Genomic DNA, 22,906 nt, shown 5'->3' with positions numbered 1-22,906 from the left:
CTGGAAAACTACATTGCTTCAGAGGGAGCCGTATCTCACAATGTTTATTACTATCAAAAGCTCTCCACTGCTCGTTACCAAGTCAGCTTTTACATACTGTGGTTGCTTTTAGTCATTACCAGAGGCTGTGTTCCCATTTGAATAATAATTGCAGGACTGAACTACACCACTAGGGTGTACACTGGTACCGTAAAACAATTCATTTGAATTAATCACAAAGAATTGGGGTTCTCTCTATATGGTATCCCAGCCGACATTTTCATTTGATGGGGGAAGACGGAGGGATGGGCAAAGATAACATTTTGTGAGGCTAAATGCACTGTTTATTTTTTTGTGAGTTTTTAAATCTCATTTAGCAGCTTTGCTTGTTTGAATGATCTTCCCATCAAGGGAACTCGGCAAACTCCCACAAGGGGATATAAACACCAAGCTGGCAACAGCCAATCTCTCTCACAAACATTGGTTTAACGTCTATGATTATGAATTACACATAAATTAATCAAGAAATTGTGATTCATTAACTATACGACAATATTTATTCTAGTCATTGTGAAATCAGCGGTTAGCTGGGGGATTCGAGCCCACAATCTTGTGATTGCAAGTCCTGCAGTCTAACCACTTGACAGCTTTAGCAGCTTTTATTTTGGTATTATTGAACAAGCTTTAACCCCATTTGAGGGAAGTGATTTGGTCCCAAATTGGGCTAAATAAGCGCAGGACTTTAAACACCGTTTGTGTATTAATTATTTACATTTTAATAACTTATCTAGCCCCTGTTTTTGTTGGCGCCCCTCAAACTTCGAGTCAAATTAAGTGATGAGCGCAATACTCGACGGCAGAGGGCGCTATTTAAGTTGAGTTGACGAAAGTTGAAAGTTTTCCAAGTGAAATCAAGATCATGAAAAATGGCGGGTGGACTAAGCTGTTTCCCTTGCCTAGCTCCGACAAAGAAGGGTGTTTTTCCATCATTTAATATCATCCATCGATTGCACATGAGACAGGTAAGAGCCGTTTAGCTTCGGGTTATTAGTTTCTGCGTAAAATTTACCTCGGTGTCTTTGTTTTTTAATGCAAAGTGTAAGTTGCAGTATTTTTTTTGACATTCCTTTTTCAGCACAATAACACACCACAATAAACACTACAGCGCAGGGCGATTGTACCACCGACTGGTCACTTTTAAAATGAAGGCATGTTCTTACAGCTTACCACTGAACTAGAGACTTAGTGTGGGCTGTTATCGGCACTTTAATTGCCTGAAATTGTGTGTGTAATTTTAGTCAACTTCGTAGTTTTAATTTGGTATTAGTTCTCAAAAAGGCATCATCATATTTTTTTGTTTTTTCAAAAAGTGTCCATCTCATCTTAAAATTCTTTATTTTGGATATGGTCAGAATGTGGGGTAATAATTAATATTAATATTCATTTTTGGTTAATAAAGCAAGTAAACTATGCAGTGAGTTCTACTGTCTTTACTCTATGGTAGTTGCGATAACGTAACCCTCCTGCCGACGGCGTAGCCGGAGGGTTACGAAGCAGATGCAATGTGAGCAGGGCGAAATGGTTAAAAATGTACAATTTCGACAGCTAGTCAGCAGATTTGCTCCATTTTTACCACTTTTGAAAATCATGACACAAATTATAGGAACACGAACTTGATCCTCAATGTCTAATGAATCCTACAATATCACTCAAAACACCACTGAGGAAATAATTTGAAGAAAAGGCACAAAAACTTACCAGATTCCCGAGCGAAAGACCCAGGTTGAAAATTCGAACCTGAGGGGGGCGGAGCTTCGGCTGTTTGTGCACGTCACGGACTCGCTGCGTGTGTGGGGTGCATTCTGTATCCCTGCAACTGTGCAGCCGTAGTCTTGTACACGCGGTGAGATGCAGAAATCAGAGAAACAGAGCGCCTGCTAACGTTCGATTATAACAAGCGTGTACAGTTTTTGCCGTGCATAGATCGGAACATTGGTTGTGTGTGACCGCGCAACATCAATGGTCTTGGGTCAAGACTACGGCTACACAGTTACCGGGATACACAATGCACCATACGCAGCGCTGAGTCGTTGACCCCGGTGACGTGCACACACGGCCGAAACTCCACCCCCCTCAGGTTCGAATTTTCAACCTGGGTCTTTCGCTCGGAAATCTGGTAAGTTTTTGTGCCTTTTCTTCAAATTAATTCCTCAATGGTGTTTTGAGTGATATTGTAGGATTCATTAGACATTGAGGATCAAGTTCGTGTTTCTAGAATTTGTGTCATGATTTTCAAAAGTGGTAAAAATGGAGCAAATCTGCTGACTAGCTGTCGAAATTGTACATTTTTAACCATTTCGTCTGCTCACATTGCGACTGCTTCGTAACCCTCCGGCTACGCCGTCGGCAGGAGGGTTACGTTATCGCAACTAACTCTATGGTTCTATCTTCAATTTCCTGTGTATACATATTTCCCTACAGACACACAACAATGCAGTGGCCCCGAATAAAGGAGCAAAACATTTTAAACATAAAGTTATAAAGCCTGGATCGTACTTCCTGCAAACTCGAATGCGATATAAATTTTGTCTTCACAATTTCGCAAGAAATAATTCCCATCAGTTGACTTGTGCTGAACGCTTATATTGTTTTTAATGGGTATTTAGAATTAGATTAATAATTATTACATAGTTTAAGCTTTTTTTACGGTAGTAATGAATGTAAAGATTACAAATACAACCATTTCAATAAGACTAAGACTAAGAGCCACTCACCATCTCCCTCCCTCCATCCCCCATGTCTTGACCAGAAAGTCAAGTCTAATTTAGGTGCTGGTGAGGTACTCTCTTTGCTCAATGGATAAAAAAGTGGCCATGGTATTTGACTTTTTGTCCTGCCCTATACATGTAGTTCATGAGTTGTGTCAAAATTGTGATTTTTTTTCAGATGAGAGGTAATTTGCGTCCCACAGCCCGCACTTACCCGATTTGTCGCTCGTTATTCGGTAAAATTCCTGGACGTCTTGGTATCCCACTCAAGAATATTGTGGACACCGCATCCCTGCTTGAAGAAGGGTAAGTTCCGATTCACATCATTGCTGTTTTTGAAAACCTTAATAATCCTCAGTTTTTAAAGGTCAGCGTCAGGTGGGAAGTCTTAGGCCGTGTCCGAAATGGCGACTTTGGTTATAGCTACGATTAGATCGTCTGCCTGTTCTTCAACAATGACAGACAATGACAAACTGATGTAGCTGTAGCTGAAGTTGCCTTTTTGAAACACGGCGTTAGCCTGAGTCACGGAGCAATAAGACCGAGCCTGAGTCATGGAGCTATGAGACCGAGCCTGAGTCAGAGTTCACAAAAAAATTGACAAAAAAATGGACTTGACTAGTCTTGTGTATGCGGCGACAGGCCTTGAGTCCTCCAACACTATCTTGTTTCAGTTTCATGTTTCATTGTTTCAGTTTGTTAACTTCTTATAGAATAAGTATTAAAGGGAAGTCTTTACCTAGCCCTATAAATAGTGCAAAATTATAAGCTTGACTCTCTCCACTTCTGGATAGCCTGGATCAATTTCATTCTATAATTTTTGCCCAGCAACAAAATTAGGCCAAACATGTTTATGATCACTGAATGCTGTGAAAGTCTATAAATATTTCATACTAGATCTTGCCCACATTGTTCATTCGCTCAGTTTATATTTGTAGTGAGTACAATAAAGTGCTGTTCTGCTTACTTATTTTGGTGTGAGTTTTTTTCAAAATGAAAGTTATATTTTATTACATCACATGCCTCACCGCTATGATACTTACTCATGATTCTTGAGAGCAAGAAGATTTAATTGTTACATTTTTTTGTTGGCAGCCATGTCTTTCTGGGTTTCAGCAAAGATGGTCAGTTTGTCCTCTCCTACACCCTCAATGTTGACGCTGACGACCCCACCTCATTCCCAGCCTACATCTATCAGCTCTACTGGTGGAGATTCAGGGACAACAAACCAATGTTAAAGGTCAGATGACTTTCTAGGGAGGGATACAATGTTGACCAGAGAAATGTATGGGTGTGATTGGAGATGAGTTATAATGTTGACTAGAGAAAGGTATGGGTGTGATTGGAGATGAGTTATAATGTTGACCAGAGAAATGTATGGGTGTGATTGGAGATGAGTTATAATGTTGACCAGAGAAATGTATGGGTGTGATTGGAGATGAGTTATAATGTTGACCAGAGAAATGTGTGGGTGTGATTGGAGATGAGTTATAATGTTGACCAGAGAGATGTGGGCAAGCATACTTCACATTATGAAGTGCAACAATTTGGTGTTAACCTTGTAAATAGAGAATGGTGACAGAAATATATTTTAAACATAGCCATTAAATTTGACCAGAATATTCTCAGAGTGGCACAAGCTAATATAGTTATTAATTGTCTTCACAAATTAAGTCTGTTAATAATGTTTGATTGTTTAGGTATCTGAAGTTCGACTGTTTAGTGAAGAAGAGATCCAGCAAGACTTGTACATTGCGCTTTGTAGCTGGCCTACAGATAGCTCCAAGGTCCTAGTGTATGGATGGTTAGTATCACTATGTATGTCCACCCATCTGTCACTGTGTGTGTCCACCCAGACAGTCACTGTGTCTGTCCACCGATCTGTCACTGTGCGTCTGTCCACCCATCTGTCACTGTATGTGTGACTCATTCTGTTATTGACAATGGCTAGTCGTGGCGGCGTGTTTAAGAGCACAGGACACAGGACTCGAGCTCTGGTGTTTCTGATTAGTCGTGATCACCTTAGTCCTTAAGCACCACTCTAAACTTCGTCCTTCGATTGGGATGTAATGCGGCTGGTCCTGTGATTTGTGTAACTCATGTAAAAGAACCCAAGGCACTTATCGAAAAGAGAAGGGGTTGGCCTCAGTGTTCCTGGTTTGACTGGCTGCATATTGCCCCACAGCACCTTGTAAACCATTCCTTGGTCCTTTGTAAAGAAAGTAGATCTTATAATTCAACTGCAGTCCCATAAATTTATTGTTGACTTTCTTGTGTCTGATTCCTTGCTTAGTTGTATGTCTTCCAAGCCACGAGCTGAAGAGAAGTTGATGTGCTACGTAACCATCACTGCTGTGCCTTCACTAACACCATGCCCTAAGTGCCTTCATCTCAAATACAGTACTGACTGTGAAAATATGAATTATGCAGGTGAGTTATCATTAGAGTTTAAATTGTAACGTTTATTGTGGCTGTCCAGCTTAGGTTTAGATGGATTGCACTATAAGCGTCATCGACCGCCATATTCTCTCAGCCAATGATAGCCTTGTACGCATGCACATTTCATCAAATATGAAGCTTAGTGGAACCCATCTGTTGAGCCCTTTTCACAAGCCTTCAAGCATTTTCATCGGTGTGCATGTGTGGTTTTCTTGCAACTGTATAATGGGAATGTAAGGGCGAAGTATACCTTTGTTTTTCTGAACCAATGGAGTGTTTTAACCGTAGATGTATACAATATAACTAACATGTGAGAACTTCATTTCTAAAGGTGGCTGCTTTTTTGAGATATTACCAAAAATTCAGAGCGAATATGTCCATGCAGGAAAAATGATTCCCTAATAGGAATACACCTTGTGGCCTGCTCAAATTCCGAAAAACGGGATGTTGCCTGAAATGTGGACAAGCATGTTTCCCCCAAACTTTCATCTGTGTTGACATGAAAGCACATAGTGCTGCGAATGAAATTTAAGAAGGGGTTTTGGTTCTCCCAAATGCCAAGTGAGTGTACTAAGTAAGTGAACTGTGGATTTTAAATGTTTTCCACCCCAGACCAGGAACTTTATCATTAAGAGGGCAAGGCCATTTTCATTTTGCCATGGGCACTTCCATTGAAAAATCATCAAGGCTATGGCAAACTTTTAAATGGACACCAAGGCCAAGACCAGGGCAACATAGGCCATGGCCCCTAAGCCCCAAGCCTGAACCTTACTCCTTGGCTTAATGACCCATGCCAAGTCTGTGTAAATAATTGACATCGATTGTAGCAATGTTGAATTGACTATCTATTTATTCTTTATTTCAGAACCTATTGCATCTTGGGCACCTCCGGAACTTGCGGATGAATTATCAGGAGCAACAGGGGCTGCAGCTCCGCCCTGCTGCCTCCAACACAGCTTCGCTGTTCACACCAAATACGAACTCTCACCCCCGTTCCCATCCTTCTCACCTAAGCACAGCTTGGCTAGAGATGGCCTGCTGGTGTTAAACACTGGAGACTCCATCATAGCTCTGGCTGTCAATGTCGGGGACACCGACCTGCCATCAGGAAGTCTTTACTCCCCTCTTCTGACTCCATCTCGGGGGTCTAGTACTCAGCGATCAAGCTTATACAATGTGAGTGTCCAGCATCACGGAAGCAACACTGACGTAACACCAGGGGGACCTGAAGACAGTGCAGCCTACCCTCATCAGATCGATCGACACAGTAGAGCACTTGCTGCTATGGATTTGGACAGCTACCAACTCTGTGATGAGTGGGATTACCCGGAAAGTTCCCCAGCAATGTTTCTGCCAGACTCAGATCAGACGGACGATGAGGTTGAAAACGAAGAGGATCTGGCTCAAATACAAGTCCCGAGCTCACCCTCCTTCTTGTGCAATATAAAGAGTAACTTAGTCAGAAAGACAGATGGTGATTGCTTACTCCAGACTACCTCCGGACAAACTAGTGTTGCGAGTCCTCCGTGGTGTACCCCAGAGCATGTTGGTTTATCCTCTACAGATCCGACCTTCTCAGCAGCTTTGCCTGAGATACAAGTTACTCCTCAATCCCCGTGTAGCAGTGGGGATAGAATAGCAGGTGCCACTGTACCACTAGGTAGAAACTCACCTTCAGATGGCACTCCTGGTAATAGTACTTTGGAGACTGCTGATGACTGGTCTCACTGCAGACGTCTGCGAGGTAAAAGTCAATTTAGGAATCCCAACCAATGCAATCAGAATGAAAGCTCACCTGGGTCTGTTGGACATGAGCACTGCCACACTGGAGGAAATTATGCACAGAAGACAAACAGCACTAGTGGCGATAAGAACGCAATCACAAACAATTGCCTGGTTGGACCTTACATGAGTTGGAACAGTCCACTTCGGTGTGGGGGGTACACCATATCAGACAGGGAAAGCATGTGCGGGGACGACGGAGATCTGGGGAGCGAAATCGAACAGCATTGCCCTTATCATTATCGACCAAGAGAGGGCAGTAGACACGGAAGCCAGCGGACAATGCAGGAGTGTACATGTAGGCTACAAGGGTTTACGTATTCAGTGCGAAGATATATAGAGAGGACGTCATACCATGATTACCTGCAGCCACTGGAACCTGACAGTAAGTACAAATAAAATACTCCTGTATCCTCCATAGATGAGGGCTCATGGTACTGATATTTACTCATTGCTTTTCAAAGGTCTTGGGTTCAAATCCCCACCAATTAATATAATATGCCTGTGATTTTTCACAGAGCTTGGGGAAAGTACTAAGCAAACAGTAAAAAATCACAAGCATATTACTTGGGTAAGATTCCAATCAAAAACCTTTGCAACGGTCTTGGGTCTTGGGTTTCGATACCCACCAGAGTAATATGTCTGTGGTTTTTTCACAGAGCTCGGGAAAGAACTGAGTATACAGTGCTAACACACATTGGTTTAAGGGTATAACCCAAATTAATATTATTTAATTCTGTAAGGTTGTACAAATTTATCAATTTGGTGAATAGATATTGGAATATGAGTTCTAGTGAACTTAATTTGTGGTCATTTATTTTCCATCTTCAGCCTTTGACTACCACAGTATGGTTCCATTAGTTGTGTGTGGTACCCAGAAGTCTCCTATGGTCATCACCAGCAGGTCTCCAATCATTGAGGTACCAGTTATTATTAATTTTTTTGCCACCTACGAAAGTTTGTGAATTAAATGTTCATACTTTTGTAATAATTGGAATTTGTATCAAGGAATAAACCACAAGTCAAAGAATACTGAGTAGATTTTAAACAATTTGATTTTTGAACAAAGGAGCGAGACTTAAACTACCGATCTCCAGATGTACATACCGGCACTCTACCAGCCCTATGTTGGCGGTCTCCCTATCAGTCAATATCTTTGAATAGGGTGCTAGTCAGAAGCCATTCAACCTTTAACTGCCATGTGGCCAGGGATCACACCTAACTTTATGGTACAACCTGGGAAGCGGCAGCCAGGGGATCACCTTAAAGGAACACGTTGCCTTGGATCGGTCGAGTTGGTCTTTGAAAAGCGTTTGTAACCGTTTTTTATAAAATGCATATTGGTAGAAAGATGTTGTAAAAGTAGAATACAATGATCCACACAAACATGCCTCGAAATTGCGTGGTTTTCCTTTTACCTCGTCGACTAACACGTCGGCCATTTATGGGGGTCAAAATTTTGACTCCCATAAATGGCCGACCGTTTTAGTTCGCACAGTAGAAGGAAAACCACGCAATTTCGAGGCAAACTTGTGTGGATCATTGTATTCTACTTTTAAAACATCTTTCCAACCATATGCATTATATACAAAACGGTTACAAACGCTTTTGTTTTGACCAACTCGTCCGATCCAAGGCAACGTGTTCCTTTAAGGGGATGCGACTTCTTAATGTTAAACATAATGTAATAAACCACAAGGGAAACTGGCTGGGAATATTTTAAACAGTTTGGGTTTTGAACAAAGCTGAATTTACTGAAGCGGGACTTGAACCATTGACCTTCGGGTTTCTGACTGGTAACCCTTAACTAAGACATGGACTAATAGGAACCCCGCCAATGTAGGGTAGAGTGCCGGTATGTTAGTCCTTAGTTAAGTCCCAGTAAGTTTTTCTTTGTTTAAAACCCAATTTTATTTTGCATAAATTCCAAACTTTCGGCATTTTTATGATAATACTTCAGGTTTTCATTTAGCGTAGATAATAAACGCCTCTGTGACTAAAGCTGTCTTTATCAAGTAAAAGTTTGGAACCATAAAAAAGGAGAAAGCGTTAGCAAGGCCGATTTTAAAATTTGTGCATACAATATGAAGGAGTTAGTAACAATATTCTTTCAATTTGTATTTCTTTGCAGGGGTCCCATGTTGAAGTGAAGCAGTTAACAATGGATGCTGAACACTACCTTTGTGTCACAATTCAGACTTACGCCCCCTGGGCCAAGCGCTACATCTCCTTCACAGACTATGACATGCAGATTCTGGACGTAAGGCAGTTTCTTAATTTTGGTTTTACCCTAATGCCGATGAGTATACTTTCCCGAGCTCTATGAAAACAATTTCAGGAATATTAATCTTTTGGGTTGGTGTTACTGGTCAGTGGTCAGTCAAGGGTCGACTAATGTAGGCACTCAAATTTGCTCATAGCTGCATGGGACACTGTTAAGGTCAAAATTGAATTTGTTCAACCCCTTAGGCATCCCTTGTTAGAAATGTTGTCGGCATCAAAGAGTAAAACGTTAAAAACATATTTTCTCGTGTTCAGAAATTACGGTGATGTATTTTTCAAAAATTTTATCACTGAATATTTGCGTGCGTCTTTCTTCGCAGATTGAATGTATCATTTGTTCTTGTTGTTAGGTTTGTTGTGATTCCTGTAGCGTTGTTGTCATGGTGATAGCTCTTATCAGGGCGTGGCCTGAACCTAAGATGCCTCGGGATGTCTTTGAGTTTGATGACGACCCTACACAGTAAGTGACTCATAGTCTTCAGCCATCAAAACTCATAGGGAATGAAAATGTTTGTTTTAATTTTGGACATATAGACTTTTCCATTGTTGATAAATAAAGTGCGCTGGTTGGCAAGGCCGGCTGAATGTTAGTAAAACAATCAATCATATTAACAAAAATGTTGACCAAATTCAATATTTTCTGAAAAGATTTATGATCTGAAATATCTCTCATGATTTATTGATTTGTTTTCAAACAACTCAATATATTTTTGTAACACTTCTACAAACTATGGCTTTTTTTTTTTACTTGCATTTTCCAAATTATTTGTTGCGAACTTGTGTCGCATTTGCAGGAAGTATGAACCAGGCTTTAGGGTTGAGAGATCAGCTTGAGTATTTTCCAAGATTTACAAAGTATAAGATCTCTTTTATAGTCTTGATGTTCTTAAATTGTAGTTTGTTATATTTCAGCGAGATGCCAAAACTTTACGAGACAGGATTCAAATTCTCCTGGAATCTAAAAACAGGTAAATATTCATAACAGAATTTACTGAAACTTTTGCCTTTGTACCTCAATATTTCATGATGGCGAGCATTCTTCTCTTAACAACAAAAGTATCAATTGTGTCCATTCTGTTGTTTAATGGTTTGATTCAGATCTAAATATTACATTCATAAATACCTCAGACAGTTTCGCTATTCCTATTGGTGGAAACCTTTGTTTATGACCAGTAAAAAGTGTTAAAAACATGGGCGTGACAGGCGAGCTTGCACCTGTTCTTATAAGACAGTTTCTTCATTCCTGTTGGTCGAGAGCAACAGTTGTGCCACATCAGGCGATACGCGCGACGCGCACAGCATTCCCTTATAAGGAGTTGTTTACACGAGAGCGGCGGAGGGCTTTACCATTTCATAGCTGGAGGGGTGTTGTGTTGAAAGAAATCATTGAACAATTAAAATTTTTGCTTTTATTTTACTTTTTGACCAAAACGTGTTGATGTTTTTGACCTAGAGGTATTTATGAATGGGAATCAAAGTGTGTTGAATCGGTTTTCAACTTGTGGTTTAAACCCGCCGAGGCCCGGATCTTGATAATTTACCTCGACTTCAGTCTCGGTAAAATTATCAAGAACCAAGCCTCGTTGGGTTTAAACCACTAGTTGAAAACCGATTCAACACACTTTGATTCCCTTATTGAAAATGCTACTTTTCAGTTCTTAAACTAACCAAATTTTCTTAAAACAAATTGTCAAAAGTTAAGTTTTTAGTACCGCAGTTTATTTTGTGAACATGCAAGTATCAGGCCTGGAGCTGGTTTCACAAAGAGTGAAGAGTGATCTTAACTATGAATCATTCTTAATTGCTAAGCAAAAGTGTGAATGCACAATACAAATCACTACAGTGAAACTGACGGCTCATCTTAAGATACATCTTAGTGCTTTGTGAGATCGTGCCCTGGACTCGGTTAGCAATGAACCATGACATGGAACTGCACCAACATGATGACAATTTATAAATTTGTCTTTTCATTCTTTACCATTGGACAATTCCTTGGTTCGTTCGTTCCAGGTCAATACCAGACTATCGAGGTTGGTGAACTCAAAGAATTCAACCAGGCTGAACTTTGGTAAGAAACAGAGTGTGGGTTTGAGTGCCGTTTGTTAGTCCTACCGTTCGTGACACTTGTGTCCTTAAGCAAGACACTTAACCATGATTGCTTCATAAGTTGGGTAGGTAGTGCTTTCAGTCTACCAGCCAGGCTTCTGATGGATGATACCCAAGCCTACATCCATATGGACTGTAAAAGGGGTAAAGGAGTAGCTAGGCAGCCACATCCTCCATACTGCAGCCCCTGTACAAAATAGTTGGTTGTAGCCCACACCTTGAAGTGGCCTCAAAGTAGATGACTTGAGAGCAATTTCTGTTTTAATCATAATTTCTCCCTGGTAATGTTTTACTTGCTACCAGAAAAGAAAGTCAACTCTTGGCTCACAATAGTGACAGTTTGTTCCTTTTTTTTTTCTTCAGCAAAACTTGGAATCCCGGCCGTGTGTTATGTCAGAAACTTCAGCGTGACTGGGCGGTTCCACAAGGCCATACAAGGGGTGTACATGTACTCACTAATGAAGCAGTGTTTAAGAGTAAGTTGCACCCTAGGCATCTAGTTCTAGTATAGGCTTAGGCTCCCTCTGGCTGTGGCTTAGGCTCCCTCTGGCTCTGGCTCTGGGTGGGGATCTGCCATTCATCATGATGCAGTGTGCCTTCAATTTGCAAAATATTATATATATGTTTGAAGCTTTGCATTGTGTGAATAACAGGAATACACTATAAATAATAGTAAACTAGCAGGTACAACCATGTATTAAATCTCCCTTTTTTTTCTCTTTTTTTTTTTTGAGGGAGTGTTGGGTCTTACTCAAAGGAGATTTAATACATTGTTATACCAGCAAGTTTACTATTATTTGAAGTTCATTCTTAAAATATAATGTTTTTTTTTTCCTGGACTGGGCTGCTGTGAATCGCTTGAAGTGACGTGACCCTAACCAGTGAGAAATTTCACACTTTTATCTGCATTCAGAATGTGTAATGACTGGTATCTGTAAAGGCAGCTGTAATTATCTTTAGATATGAAGGAACAATGCTCTTTGTGTCACCTGGTCCTGAGGATGCTGGTCCCAAGAGCTTCTTGGTTACTCCAAGCAAGGGTTACCAAAAGCTGGAAATGCTATCTTGTCGATCCTACAAGAAATGTTGATCCTAGTTCAGACCTTTTTATTAGCAGTGATTCTCATCCCAATATATTTGGTTTGCGGTAACACTATGTGTGTTTCTACTTGCCAGGTAGAGTTTGTTCGGAGAACTGTCTTGCTTTATATTCTCATCCCTGTCTAACATTTTACTTTGTTCATTCTCTTTGACAGATAAATCCCTAAGGAAGTTATTGGATCCAGTGCACTATGTAGCTATTGTGCTGACGTGATAATCGATGCTAAGTATAACTGACTTCCCCACCACTCTGCCGTTAGTCATCCGTGATCCAGTGTCATCAAGAAGAGGTTTTGACCCAATCCACCTTGTATAATAATCTTGGTTGCACTATTTTGAGAGTCAGTTTCCCTGTGTGTTATAGACCTTTCTATCACTAAGTCACAGCCCAAGTTTTTTCAACCAAGGGTTGGAAAACTATGGCAAGCCATCAATGCAAAACAAAACACACAGCAACTCTTTTGTAAAAATGTTACACAAATTTTCAAACATAATGTTGGATTTGTTGGAAACCAAACAGCCAATCATTTATTGAGATATTTTGTTTATAGTTGAAAATTTGCAGAAAGTGTTGAATTTTGTTAACATGAGTTAGTGTTTTACTAAAATTTGGCTGTCCATGACAACCAGCAAGGTTTGTTTGTCAACAAAGAAAGGTCAGTACAATGTAATGTGCTTGTTGGTTTTACAATCTCACCACAATTAAGGAGACGCAGTGTTTACAAGCTTAAAGGCAGTGGACACTATTGGTAATTACTTAAAATAATTATTATCATAAAACCTTTCTTGATTACGAGTAATGGGGAGAGGTTGATAGTATAAAACATTGTGAGAAACAGCTCCCTCTGAAGTGACATAGTTTTTGAGAAAGAAGTAATTTTCCACCTCAGATTTAGAATTTGAGGTCTCTCGAAATCAAGCATGACGCATCTGAAAGCACACAACTTCGTGTGACCATGGTGCGACAAGGGTGTTTTTCTTTTATTAATATCTCGCAACTTCGACGACCGATTAAGCTCAACTTTTCACAGTTTTGTTATTTTATGCATATGTAGAGATACACCAACTGTGAAGACTAGTCTTTGAAAATTACCAATAGTGTACAGTTTCTTTAACACAATAATCTCAGTTAGGTTGACTTCTAAAGTGGCGAGTATATTTACCAATATGTGATGATGGTTCAAGGGGTCATTAGACCTATATTCCCAAAGTAACATCTGTACTTTTGGCCAACCTTTGGAATATTTGGCAATTGTTTTGCAATGTCCGTACAAGGGTAATGCTGCCCAGGGCTAGATCCAATTGCCTGGTAACCTGGTCTATGCTATTAAGCAAAGTTTATCTGTGATTAGAAAATATTTTTGATTGATGAACTGTATTTGCTGGAGGATGAAACAGAGGCCATGGTCAATAGGAACTTTGACCCTTGAACCTTGAACCTTGAACAAAACTGCCACAGCGCCAAAAAGTTAACCTTTTAAAGCAGATGTACAGATTAGCAGCAAAAATTCCCTATAGTCTTTGGCTGTTTCACTGGTAATGTGAGCCTAGCAGAGGAATTTGCTTACCGACATTTTCTGAATAACAGTTGTGTGAAATTTGGCAAAAGGAACACATAGTGTGCCATGTTTATCAAAAGTCTATGCAATATAACCAGAATCTTTGGACTATACACTACAGTACCTCAGTTCGTACAGTACTTTATTTGTAGAGCATTCTGTAACTTGATTTATTTATTTTCTGCATTTGGCAAAGTGTTGCCACTGGAAATTTATAAACATTTGTGTCAGTGTTGTGAGAGTTGTTAAAGAAATTGGTTTTTATTCTTCTTTATTTAGACACAGATGCATGTGATTGATGTTTGAAGCTTAGCATGGTGTGAAGAATAATATTAAACTATAAATTTAACAGAAAACTTGCTGGTACATGTGAGTGTACTTGCGAGTATATCTGTTTGTCTTCTTGCGAGTATAATCTGTTCGTCTTGAGGAGAAAAATAAGGTCAGAGTATACTTTTCAAAACGTCAACACCAAACCAACTCTTTGCAGAGCAAACACTCCCTCAAAAGGAGATTTATTACCTGTTCGTAACCACAAGTTCACTATATATTTATAGTTAATTATTATTATTGACACCATGCAAAGTTATAATAAATCTCGTTGGGCCATCTTAGATGCACACTGCATCATTTTGACATCCAATGCGTCTTATGGTAACAGCACATAATTTGGGTGTTAGAACTTACTGACATCTTTTGCAATGTGAAGGTTTGTTAATTTAGAAATTTGCAGACATTATTTGTGACTGTTCTGTTGTTGTCTGCATTATGACAAGTTTTATACATGTTACACTCGTGTGTTGGACATTAAATAATAACAAGATTGTTTTGGGAATAATTATCATAATTATTGACCTTGATAAATAAATTCTCAACCATTTGTTAATAGTGGAATTGTATATAGTGCTGAAAGTATTAAAGTAACATATGCAAACTGTTTATATTTTCAGGTTTCGAGATTTTCAGTATTTTCATGTGTCGGCCTTCGGCTCAGGCCTTTATCAAACGGCAACGACCCTTCCGGTTTTAAACAGGCGTTTAAGAACTCGTCGCTACCATTTCATTCCCTTATTTTTGTTAGGGTAAACCCAGCACTTTTATCAAATGTTGGCAAAATATTGAAAAATCACATGGACATTTTAACAAATTTGTGCCAAATAAAAGTCCAGCGTTTTTAATAAATTTTAGCCAAATATTGCAAAAATGGCAGGGGAAAGTCCAGTATTTTTATCAAATTTGGGCCAAATATTGCAACCCACACTTTTTGGGCAATGCTCACAAGGCCTTGTACACTTTTCTCAGAAAAATTTGAAACGTTTGGCAAAATTTGAAAATTTCACAAGGCCTTGTACACTTTTCCAGCAAAATTTGAAAAGTTCACAAGGCTATATATAGCCTTGTACACTTTTCCAGCAAAATTTGAAAAGTTCACAAGGCTATAGCCTTGTACACTTTTCCAGCAAAATAGCCTTGTACACTTTTTCGGCAAAATTTGAAAATTTCACAAGGCTATAGCCTGGTACACTTTTTCGGCAAAATTTGAAAAGTTCACAAGGCTTTAGCCTTGTACACTTTTTCTGCAAAATTTGAAAATTTCTTAAGGCTATTTCCTTGTTCACTTTTCCAGCAAAATTTGAAAATTTCACAAGGCTATAGCCTTGTACACTTTTTCTGCAAAATTTGAAAATTTCACAAGACTATATAGCCTTGTACACAAGGCCTTGTACACTTTTCCTTGTACACTTTTCCAGCAAAATTTGAAAAGTTCACACCTTGAACACTTTTCCAGCAAAATTTAAAAAATTTCACGAGGCTATAGCCTTGTCTCTTTTCCAGCAAAATTTGAAAAGTTCACAAGGCTTTGCACTTTTCCGGCAAAATTTGAAAATTTCACAAGGCTATAGCCTTGTACACTTTTCCGGCAAAATTTGAAAATTTCACAAGCCTTGTACACTTTTTCGGCAAAATTTGAAAAGTTCACAAGGCCTTGTACACTTTTCCAGCAAAATTTGAAAAGTTCACAAGGCTATGGCTTGTACACTTTTTCTGCAAAATTTGAAAATTTCTTAAGGCTATATATAGCCTTGTACACTTTTCCAGCAAAATTTGAAAATTTCACAAGGCTATATATAGCCTTGTTCACTTTTCCAGCAAAATTTGAAAATTTCACAAGGCTATAGCCTTGTACACTTTTCCAGCAAAATTTGAAAAGTTCACACCTTGTACACTTTTCCAGCAAAATTTGAAAATTTCACAAGGCTTTATATAGCCTTGTACACTTTTCCATCAAAATTTGAAAATTTCAAAAGGCCTTGTACACTTTTCCGGCAAAATCTGAAAATTTCACAAGGCTATAGCGTTGTACACTTTTCCAGCAAAATTTGAAAATTTCACAAGGCCTTGTACACTTTTTCGGCAAAATTTGAAAATTTCACAAGGCTATAGCCTTGTACACTTTTCCAGCAAAATTTTAAAAGCTCACAAGGCTATAGCCTTGTCGGTTTTCTGGCAAAATTTGAAAACTTGTACAATTTTTCGGCAAAATTTGAAAATTTCACAAGGCTATAGCCTTGTACACTTTTCCAGCAAAATTTGAAAAGTTCACAAGGCTATAGCCTTGTCGGTTTTCCGGCAAAATTTGAAAACTTGTACAATTTTTCGGCAAAATTTGAAAATTTCACAAGGCTATATATAGCCTTGTTCACTTTTCCAGCAAAATTTGAAAATTTCACAAGGCTATAGCCTTGTACACTTTTCCAGCAAAATTTGAAAAGTTCACAAGGCTATAAGCCTTGTACACTTTTCCAGCAAAATTTGAAAAGTTCACACCTTGTACACTTTTCCAGCAATATTTCAAAATTTCACGAGGCTATAGTCTTGTCTCTTTTCCAGCAAAATTTGAAAAGTTCACAAGGCTATAGCCTTGTACACTTTTCCAGCAAAATTTGAAAAGTTCACAAGGCCTTGTACACTTTTCCAGCAAAATTTGAAAAGTTCACAAGGCTACATGTATATCCTTGTACACTTTTCCAGCAAAATTTGAAAAGTTCACAAGGCTATAAGCCTTGTACACTTTTCCAGCAAAATTTGAAAAGTTCACAAGGCCTTGTACACTTTTCCAGCAAAATTTGAAAAGTTCACAAGGCTATAAGCCTTGTACACTTTTCCAGCAAAATTTGAAAAGTTCACACCTTGTACACTTTTCCAGCAATATTTCAAAATTTCACGAGGCTATAGTCTTGTCTCTTTTCCAGCAAAATTTGAAAAGTTCACAAGGCTATAGCCTTGTACACTTTTCCAGCAAAATTTGAAAAGTTCACAAGGCCTTGTACACTTTTCCAGCAAAATTTGAAAAGTTCACAAGGCTACATGTATATCCTTGTACACTTTTCCAGCAAAATTTGAAAAGTTCACAAGGCTATAAGCCTTGTACACTTTTCCAGCAAAATTTGAAAAGTTCACACCTTGTACACTTTTCCAGCAATATTTCAAAATTTCACGAGGCTATAGCCTTGTACACTTTTCCGGCAAAATTTGAAAATTTCACAAGCCTTGTCCCTTTTCCAGCAAAATTTGAAAAGTTCACAAGGCTATAGCCTTGTACACTTTTCCAGCAAAATTTGAAAAGTTCACAAGGCCTTGTACACTTTTTCGGCAAAATTTGAAAATTTTCACAAGGCTATAGCCTTGTGCACTATTCCAGCAAAATTTGAAAAGTTCAGCCTTGTACACTTTTTCGGCAAATTTTGAAAAGTTCACACTTTTCCAGCAAAATTTGAAAAGTTCACAAGGCCTTGTACACTTTTCCAGCAAAATTTGAAAAGTTCACAAGACTATGCCTTGTACACTTTTTCTGCAAAATTTGAAAATTTCTTAAGGCTATAACCTTGTACACTTTTCCAGCAAAATTTGAAAATTTCACAAGGCTATATATAGCCTTGTTCACTTTTCCAGCAAAATTTGAAAATTTCACAAGGCTATAGTCTTGTCTCTTTTCCAGCAAAATTTGAAAAGTTCAGAAGGCTATAGCCTTGTACACTTTTCCAGCAAAATTTGAAAATTTCACAAGCCTTGTCCCTTTTCCAGCAAAATTTGAAAAGTTCACAAGGCTATAGCCTTGTACACTTTTCCAGCAAAATTTGAAAAGTTCACAAGGCCTTGTACACTTTTTCGGCAAAATTTGAAAATTTTCACAAGGCTATAGCCTTGTGCACTATTCCAGCAAAATTTGAAAAGTTCAGCCTTGTACACTTTTTCGGCAAATTTTGAAAAGTTCACACTTTTCCAGCAAAATTTGAAAAGTTCACAAGGCCTTGTACACTTTTCCAGCAAAATTTGAAAAGTTCACAAGACTATGCCTTGTACACTTTTTCTGCAAAATTTGAAAATTTCTTAAGGCTATAACCTTGTACACTTTTCCAGCAAAATTTGAAAATTTCACAAGGCTATATATAGCCTTGTTCACTTTTCCAGCAAAATTTGAAAATTTCACAAGGCTATAGTCTTGTCTCTTTTCCAGCAAAATTTGAAAAGTTCAGAAGGCTATAGCCTTGTACACTTTTCCAGCAAAATTTGAAAATTTCACAAGGCCTTGTACACTTTTTCGGCAAAATTTGAAAATTTCACAAGGCTATAGCCTTGTACACTTTTCCAGCAAAATTTGAAAAGTTCACAAGGCTATAGCCTTGTCGGTTTTCCGGCAAAATTTGAAAACTTGTACAATTTTTCGGCAAAATTTGAAAATTTCACAAGGCTATATATAGCCTTGTACACTTTTCCAGCAAAATTTGAAAAGTTCACAAGGCTATAGCCTTGTACACTTTTCCAGCAAAATTTGAAAAGTTCACAAGGCTATAGCCTTGTACACTTTTCCAGCAAAATTTGAAAAGTTCACAAGGCCTTGTACACTTTTCCAGCAAAATTTGAAAAGTTCACAAGGCCTTGTACACTTTTCCTTGTGCACTTTTCCGGCAAAATCTGAAAATTTCACAAGGCTATATATAGCCTTGTACACTTTTCCAGCAAAATTTGAAAAGTTCACAAGGCTACATGTATAGCCTTGTACACTTTTCCAGCAAAATTTGAAAAGTTCACACCTTGTACACTTTTTCGGCAAAATTTGAAAATTTCACAAGCCTTGTCCCTTTTCCAGCAAAATTTGAAAAGTTCACAAGGCCTTGTACACTTTTCCAGCTAAATTTGAAAATTTCACAAGCCTTGTACACTTTTCCAGCAAAATTTGAAAAGTTCACAAGGCCTTGTGCACTATTCCAGCAAAATTTGAAAAGTTCAGCCTTGTACACTTTTTCGGCAAATTTTGAAAAGTTCACACTTTTCCAGCAAAATTTGAAAAGTACACAAGGCCTTGTACACTTTCCAGCAAAATTTGAAAAGTTCACAAGGCTATGGCTTGTACACTTTTTCTGCAAAATTTGAAAATTTCTTAAGGCTATATATAGCCTTGTACACTTTTCCAGCAAAATTTGAAAATTTCACAAGGCTATATATAGCCTTGTACACTTTTCCAGCAAAATTTGAAAAGTTCACACCTTGTACACTTTTCCAGCAAAATTTGAAAATTTCACAAGGCTATACACTTTTCCAGCAAAATTTTAAAAGCTCACAAGGCTATAGCCTTGTCGGTTTTCTGGCAAAATTTGAAAACTTGTACAATTTTTCGGCAAAATTTGAAAATTTCACAAGGCTATATATAGCCTTGTTCACTTTTCCAGCAAAATTTGAAAATTTCACAAGGCTATATAGCCTTGTACACTTTTCCAGCAAAATTTGAAAAGTTCACAAGGCCTTGTACACTTTTCCAGCAAAATTTGAAAAGTTCACAAGGCTACATGTATATCCTTGTACACTTTTCCAGCAAAATTTGAAAAGTTCACAAGGCTATAAGCCTTGTACACTTTTCCAGCAAAATTTGAAAAGTTCACAAGGCTATAAGCCTTGTACACTTTTCCAGCAAAATTTGAAAAGTTCACACCTTGTACACTTTTCCAGCAATATTTCAAAATTTCACGAGGCTATAGTCTTGTCTCTTTTCCAGCAAAATTTGAAAAGTTCACAAGGCTATAGCCTTGTACACTTTTCCGGCAAAATTTGAAAAGTTCACAAGCCTTGTCCCTTTTCCAGCAAAATTTGAAAATTTCACAAGGCTATATATAGCCTTGTTCACTTTTCCAGCAAAATTTGAAAATTTCACAAGGCTATAGCCTTGTACACTTTTTCTGCAAAATTTGAAAATTTCACAAGACTATATAGTTTTGTACACTTTTCAGGCAAAATTTGAAAATTTCACAAGCCTTGTACACTCTTTCGGCAAAATTTGAAAAGTTCACAAGGCCTTGTACACTTTTCCAGCAAAATTTGAAAAGTTCACAAGGCTATGGCTTGTACACTTTTTCTGCAAAATTTGAAAATTTCTTAAGGCTATATATAGCCTTGTACACTTTTCCAGCAAAATTTGAAAATTTCACAAGGCTATTTATATAGCCTTGTTCACTTTTCCAACAACATTTGAAAATTTCACAAGGCTATAGCCTTGTACACTTTTCCAGCAAAATTTGAAAAGTTCACACCTTGTACACTTTTCCAGCAAAATTTGAAAAGTTCACAAGGCTATAGCCTTGTACACTTTTCCGGCAAAATTTGAAAATTTCACAAGCCTTGTACACTTTTCCAGCAAAATTTGAAAAGTTCACAAGGCCTTGTACACTTTTTCTGCAAAATTTGAAAATTTCACAAGGCTATAGCCTTGTACACTTTTTCGGCAAATTCTGAAAAGTTCACACTTTTCCAGCAAAATTTGAAAAGTTCACAAGGCCTTGTACACTTTTCCAGCAAAATTTGAAAAGTTCACAAGGCTATGCCTTGTACACTTTTTCTGCAAAATTTGAAAATTTCTTAAGGCTATAGCCTTGTACACTTTTCCAGCAAAATTTGAAAATTTCACAAGGCTATAGCCTTGTACACTTTTCCAGCAAAATCTGATAAGTTCACAAGGCCTTGTACACTTTTTTCGGCAAAATTAATTTGAAACGTTTGGCAAAATTTGAAAAGTTCACAAGGCTATCCAGCAAAATTAATTTGAAACGTTTGGCAAAATTTGAAAAACTGACAAGGCTATATAAGCCTTGTACACTTTTCCAGCAAAATTTGAAAAGTTCACAAGGCTAAAGCCTTGTACACTTTTCCAGCAAAATTTGAAAAGTTCACAAGGCTATAGCCTTGTACACTTTTTCTGCAAAATTTGAAACTTTCTTAAGGCTATAGCCTTGTACACTTTTTCTGCAAAATTTGAAAATTTCTTAAGGCTATATAGCCTTGTACACTTTTCCGGCAAAATTTGAAAATTTCTTAAGGCTATATAGCCTTGTACACTATTCCAGCAAAATTTGAAAAGTTCACAAGGCTATAGCCTTGTACACTTTTTCGGCAAATTCTGAAAAGTTCACACTTTTCCAGCAAAATTTGAAAAGTTCACAAGGCCTTGTACACTTTTCCAGCAAAATTTGAAAAGTTCACAAGGCTATGCCTTGTACACTTTTTCTGCAAAATTTGAAAATTTCTTAAGGCTATAGCCTTGTACACTTTTCCAGCAAAATTTGAAAATTTCACAAGGCTATAGCCTTGTACACTTTTCCAGCAAAATCTGATAAGTTCACAAGGCCTTGTACACTTTTTTCGGCAAAATTAATTTGAAACGTTTGGCAAAATTTGAAAAGTTCACAAGGCTATCCAGCAAAATTAATTTGAAACGTTTGGCAAAATTTGAAAAACTGACAAGGCTATATAAGCCTTGTACACTTTTCCAGCAAAATTTGAAAAGTTCACAAGGCTAAAGCCTTGTACACTTTTCCAGCAAAATTTGAAAAGTTCACAAGGCTATAGCCTTGTACACTTTTTCTGCAAAATTTGAAAATTTCTTAAGGCTATATAGCCTTGTACACTTTTCCGGCAAAATTTGAAAATTTCACAAGGCAATATAGCCTTGTACACTTTTCCAGCAAAATTTGAAAGGTTCACAAGGCTATAACCTTGTACACTTTTCCAGCAAAATTTGAACATCTCACAAGGCTATACACTTTTTCGGCAAAATTTGAAAAGTTTACAAGGCTATATAGCCTTGTACACTTTTCCAGCAAAATTTGAAAAGTTCACAAGGTCTCACAAGGCTATAGCCTTGTACACTTTTTCGGCAAAATTTGTTGAAAAGTTCACATAGCCTTGTACTCTTTTTCAGCCAAATTTGAAAAGTTCACAAGGCTAAAGCTAAAGCCTTGTACACTTTTCCAGCAAAATTTGATAAGTTCACAAGGCCTTGTACACTTTTCCAGCAAAATCTGATATTTTCACAAGGCCTTGTACCTTTATTCGGCAAAATTAATTTGAAACTTCACAAGGCTATAGCCTTGTGAAATTGTCAAATTTTCAAAATTTGCCGAAAAAGTGTACGAATTTTCAAATTTTGCCGAAAGTGTACAAGGTACAATTTTGCCTTGTTCACGCCTTGTACACTTTTCCAGTAAAATTTGAAACGTTTGGCAAAATTTGAAAAGTTCACAAGGCCTTGCACACTTTCCAACAAAATCTGATAAGTTCACAAGGCCTTGTAAACTTTTTCTGCAAAATTTGAAAATTTGTACATTTTGTCAGCAAATTTTGAAAGTTCACAAGGCTATTTGAAAATTTGTACACTTTTCCAGCAAGATTTGAAAAGTTCACAAGGCTATAACCTTGTACACTTTTCCAGCAAAATTTGAAACATTTGGCAAAATTTGAAAAGTTCACAAGGCCTTGTACACTTTTTTGGAAAAATTTGAAAAGTTTACAAGGCTTTAGACTTGTACACTTTTTCGGCAAAATTTAAAAAGTTCAAGG

General features: G+C 37.9%; 1 protein-coding gene across 1 annotated transcript; it reads left to right on the top strand.

The window, feature by feature from the left end:
- The first annotated feature begins 875 nt into the window (after positions 1–875).
- LOC139946374 (DDB1- and CUL4-associated factor 15-like) lies at positions 876–14,932 on the top strand. The gene is made up of 13 exons (XM_071944015.1): positions 876–1,001; positions 2,926–3,053; positions 3,843–3,987; positions 4,448–4,551; positions 5,041–5,177; positions 6,052–7,353; positions 7,800–7,888; positions 9,100–9,228; positions 9,602–9,711; positions 10,164–10,219; positions 11,262–11,319; positions 11,721–11,833; positions 12,614–14,932. The coding sequence occupies exons 1-13, from the start codon at positions 906–908 to the stop codon at positions 12,670–12,672; spliced, it is 2,526 nt and encodes an 841-aa protein (XP_071800116.1). The 5' UTR covers positions 876–905; the 3' UTR covers positions 12,673–14,932.
- The last annotated feature ends 7,974 nt before the right edge of the window (positions 14,933–22,906 follow it).

The sequence above is a fragment of the Asterias amurensis genome, chromosome 13 (genome assembly GCF_032118995.1).
Source record: "Asterias amurensis chromosome 13, ASM3211899v1".
In the NCBI taxonomy this organism is placed as follows: domain Eukaryota; kingdom Metazoa; phylum Echinodermata; class Asteroidea; order Forcipulatida; family Asteriidae; genus Asterias; species Asterias amurensis.
Note: the sequence above shows the minus strand (reverse complement) of the source record. Positions and strands in the feature narration are given on the sequence as shown.

Bases quoted from the DNA above. Each gene is read 5' to 3' on its own strand.
- LOC139946374 (XM_071944015.1), top strand. From the start codon at position 906: ATGGCGGGTGGACTAAGCTGTTTCCCTTGCCTAGCTCCGACAAAGAAG. The intron at 4,552-5,040 runs GTTAGTATCACT...TTCCTTGCTTAG, and splicing joins AAGGTCCTAGTGTATGGATG to TTGTATGTCTTCCAAGCCAC. The intron at 7,354-7,799 runs GTAAGTACAAAT...TTCCATCTTCAG, and splicing joins GCAGCCACTGGAACCTGACA to CCTTTGACTACCACAGTATG.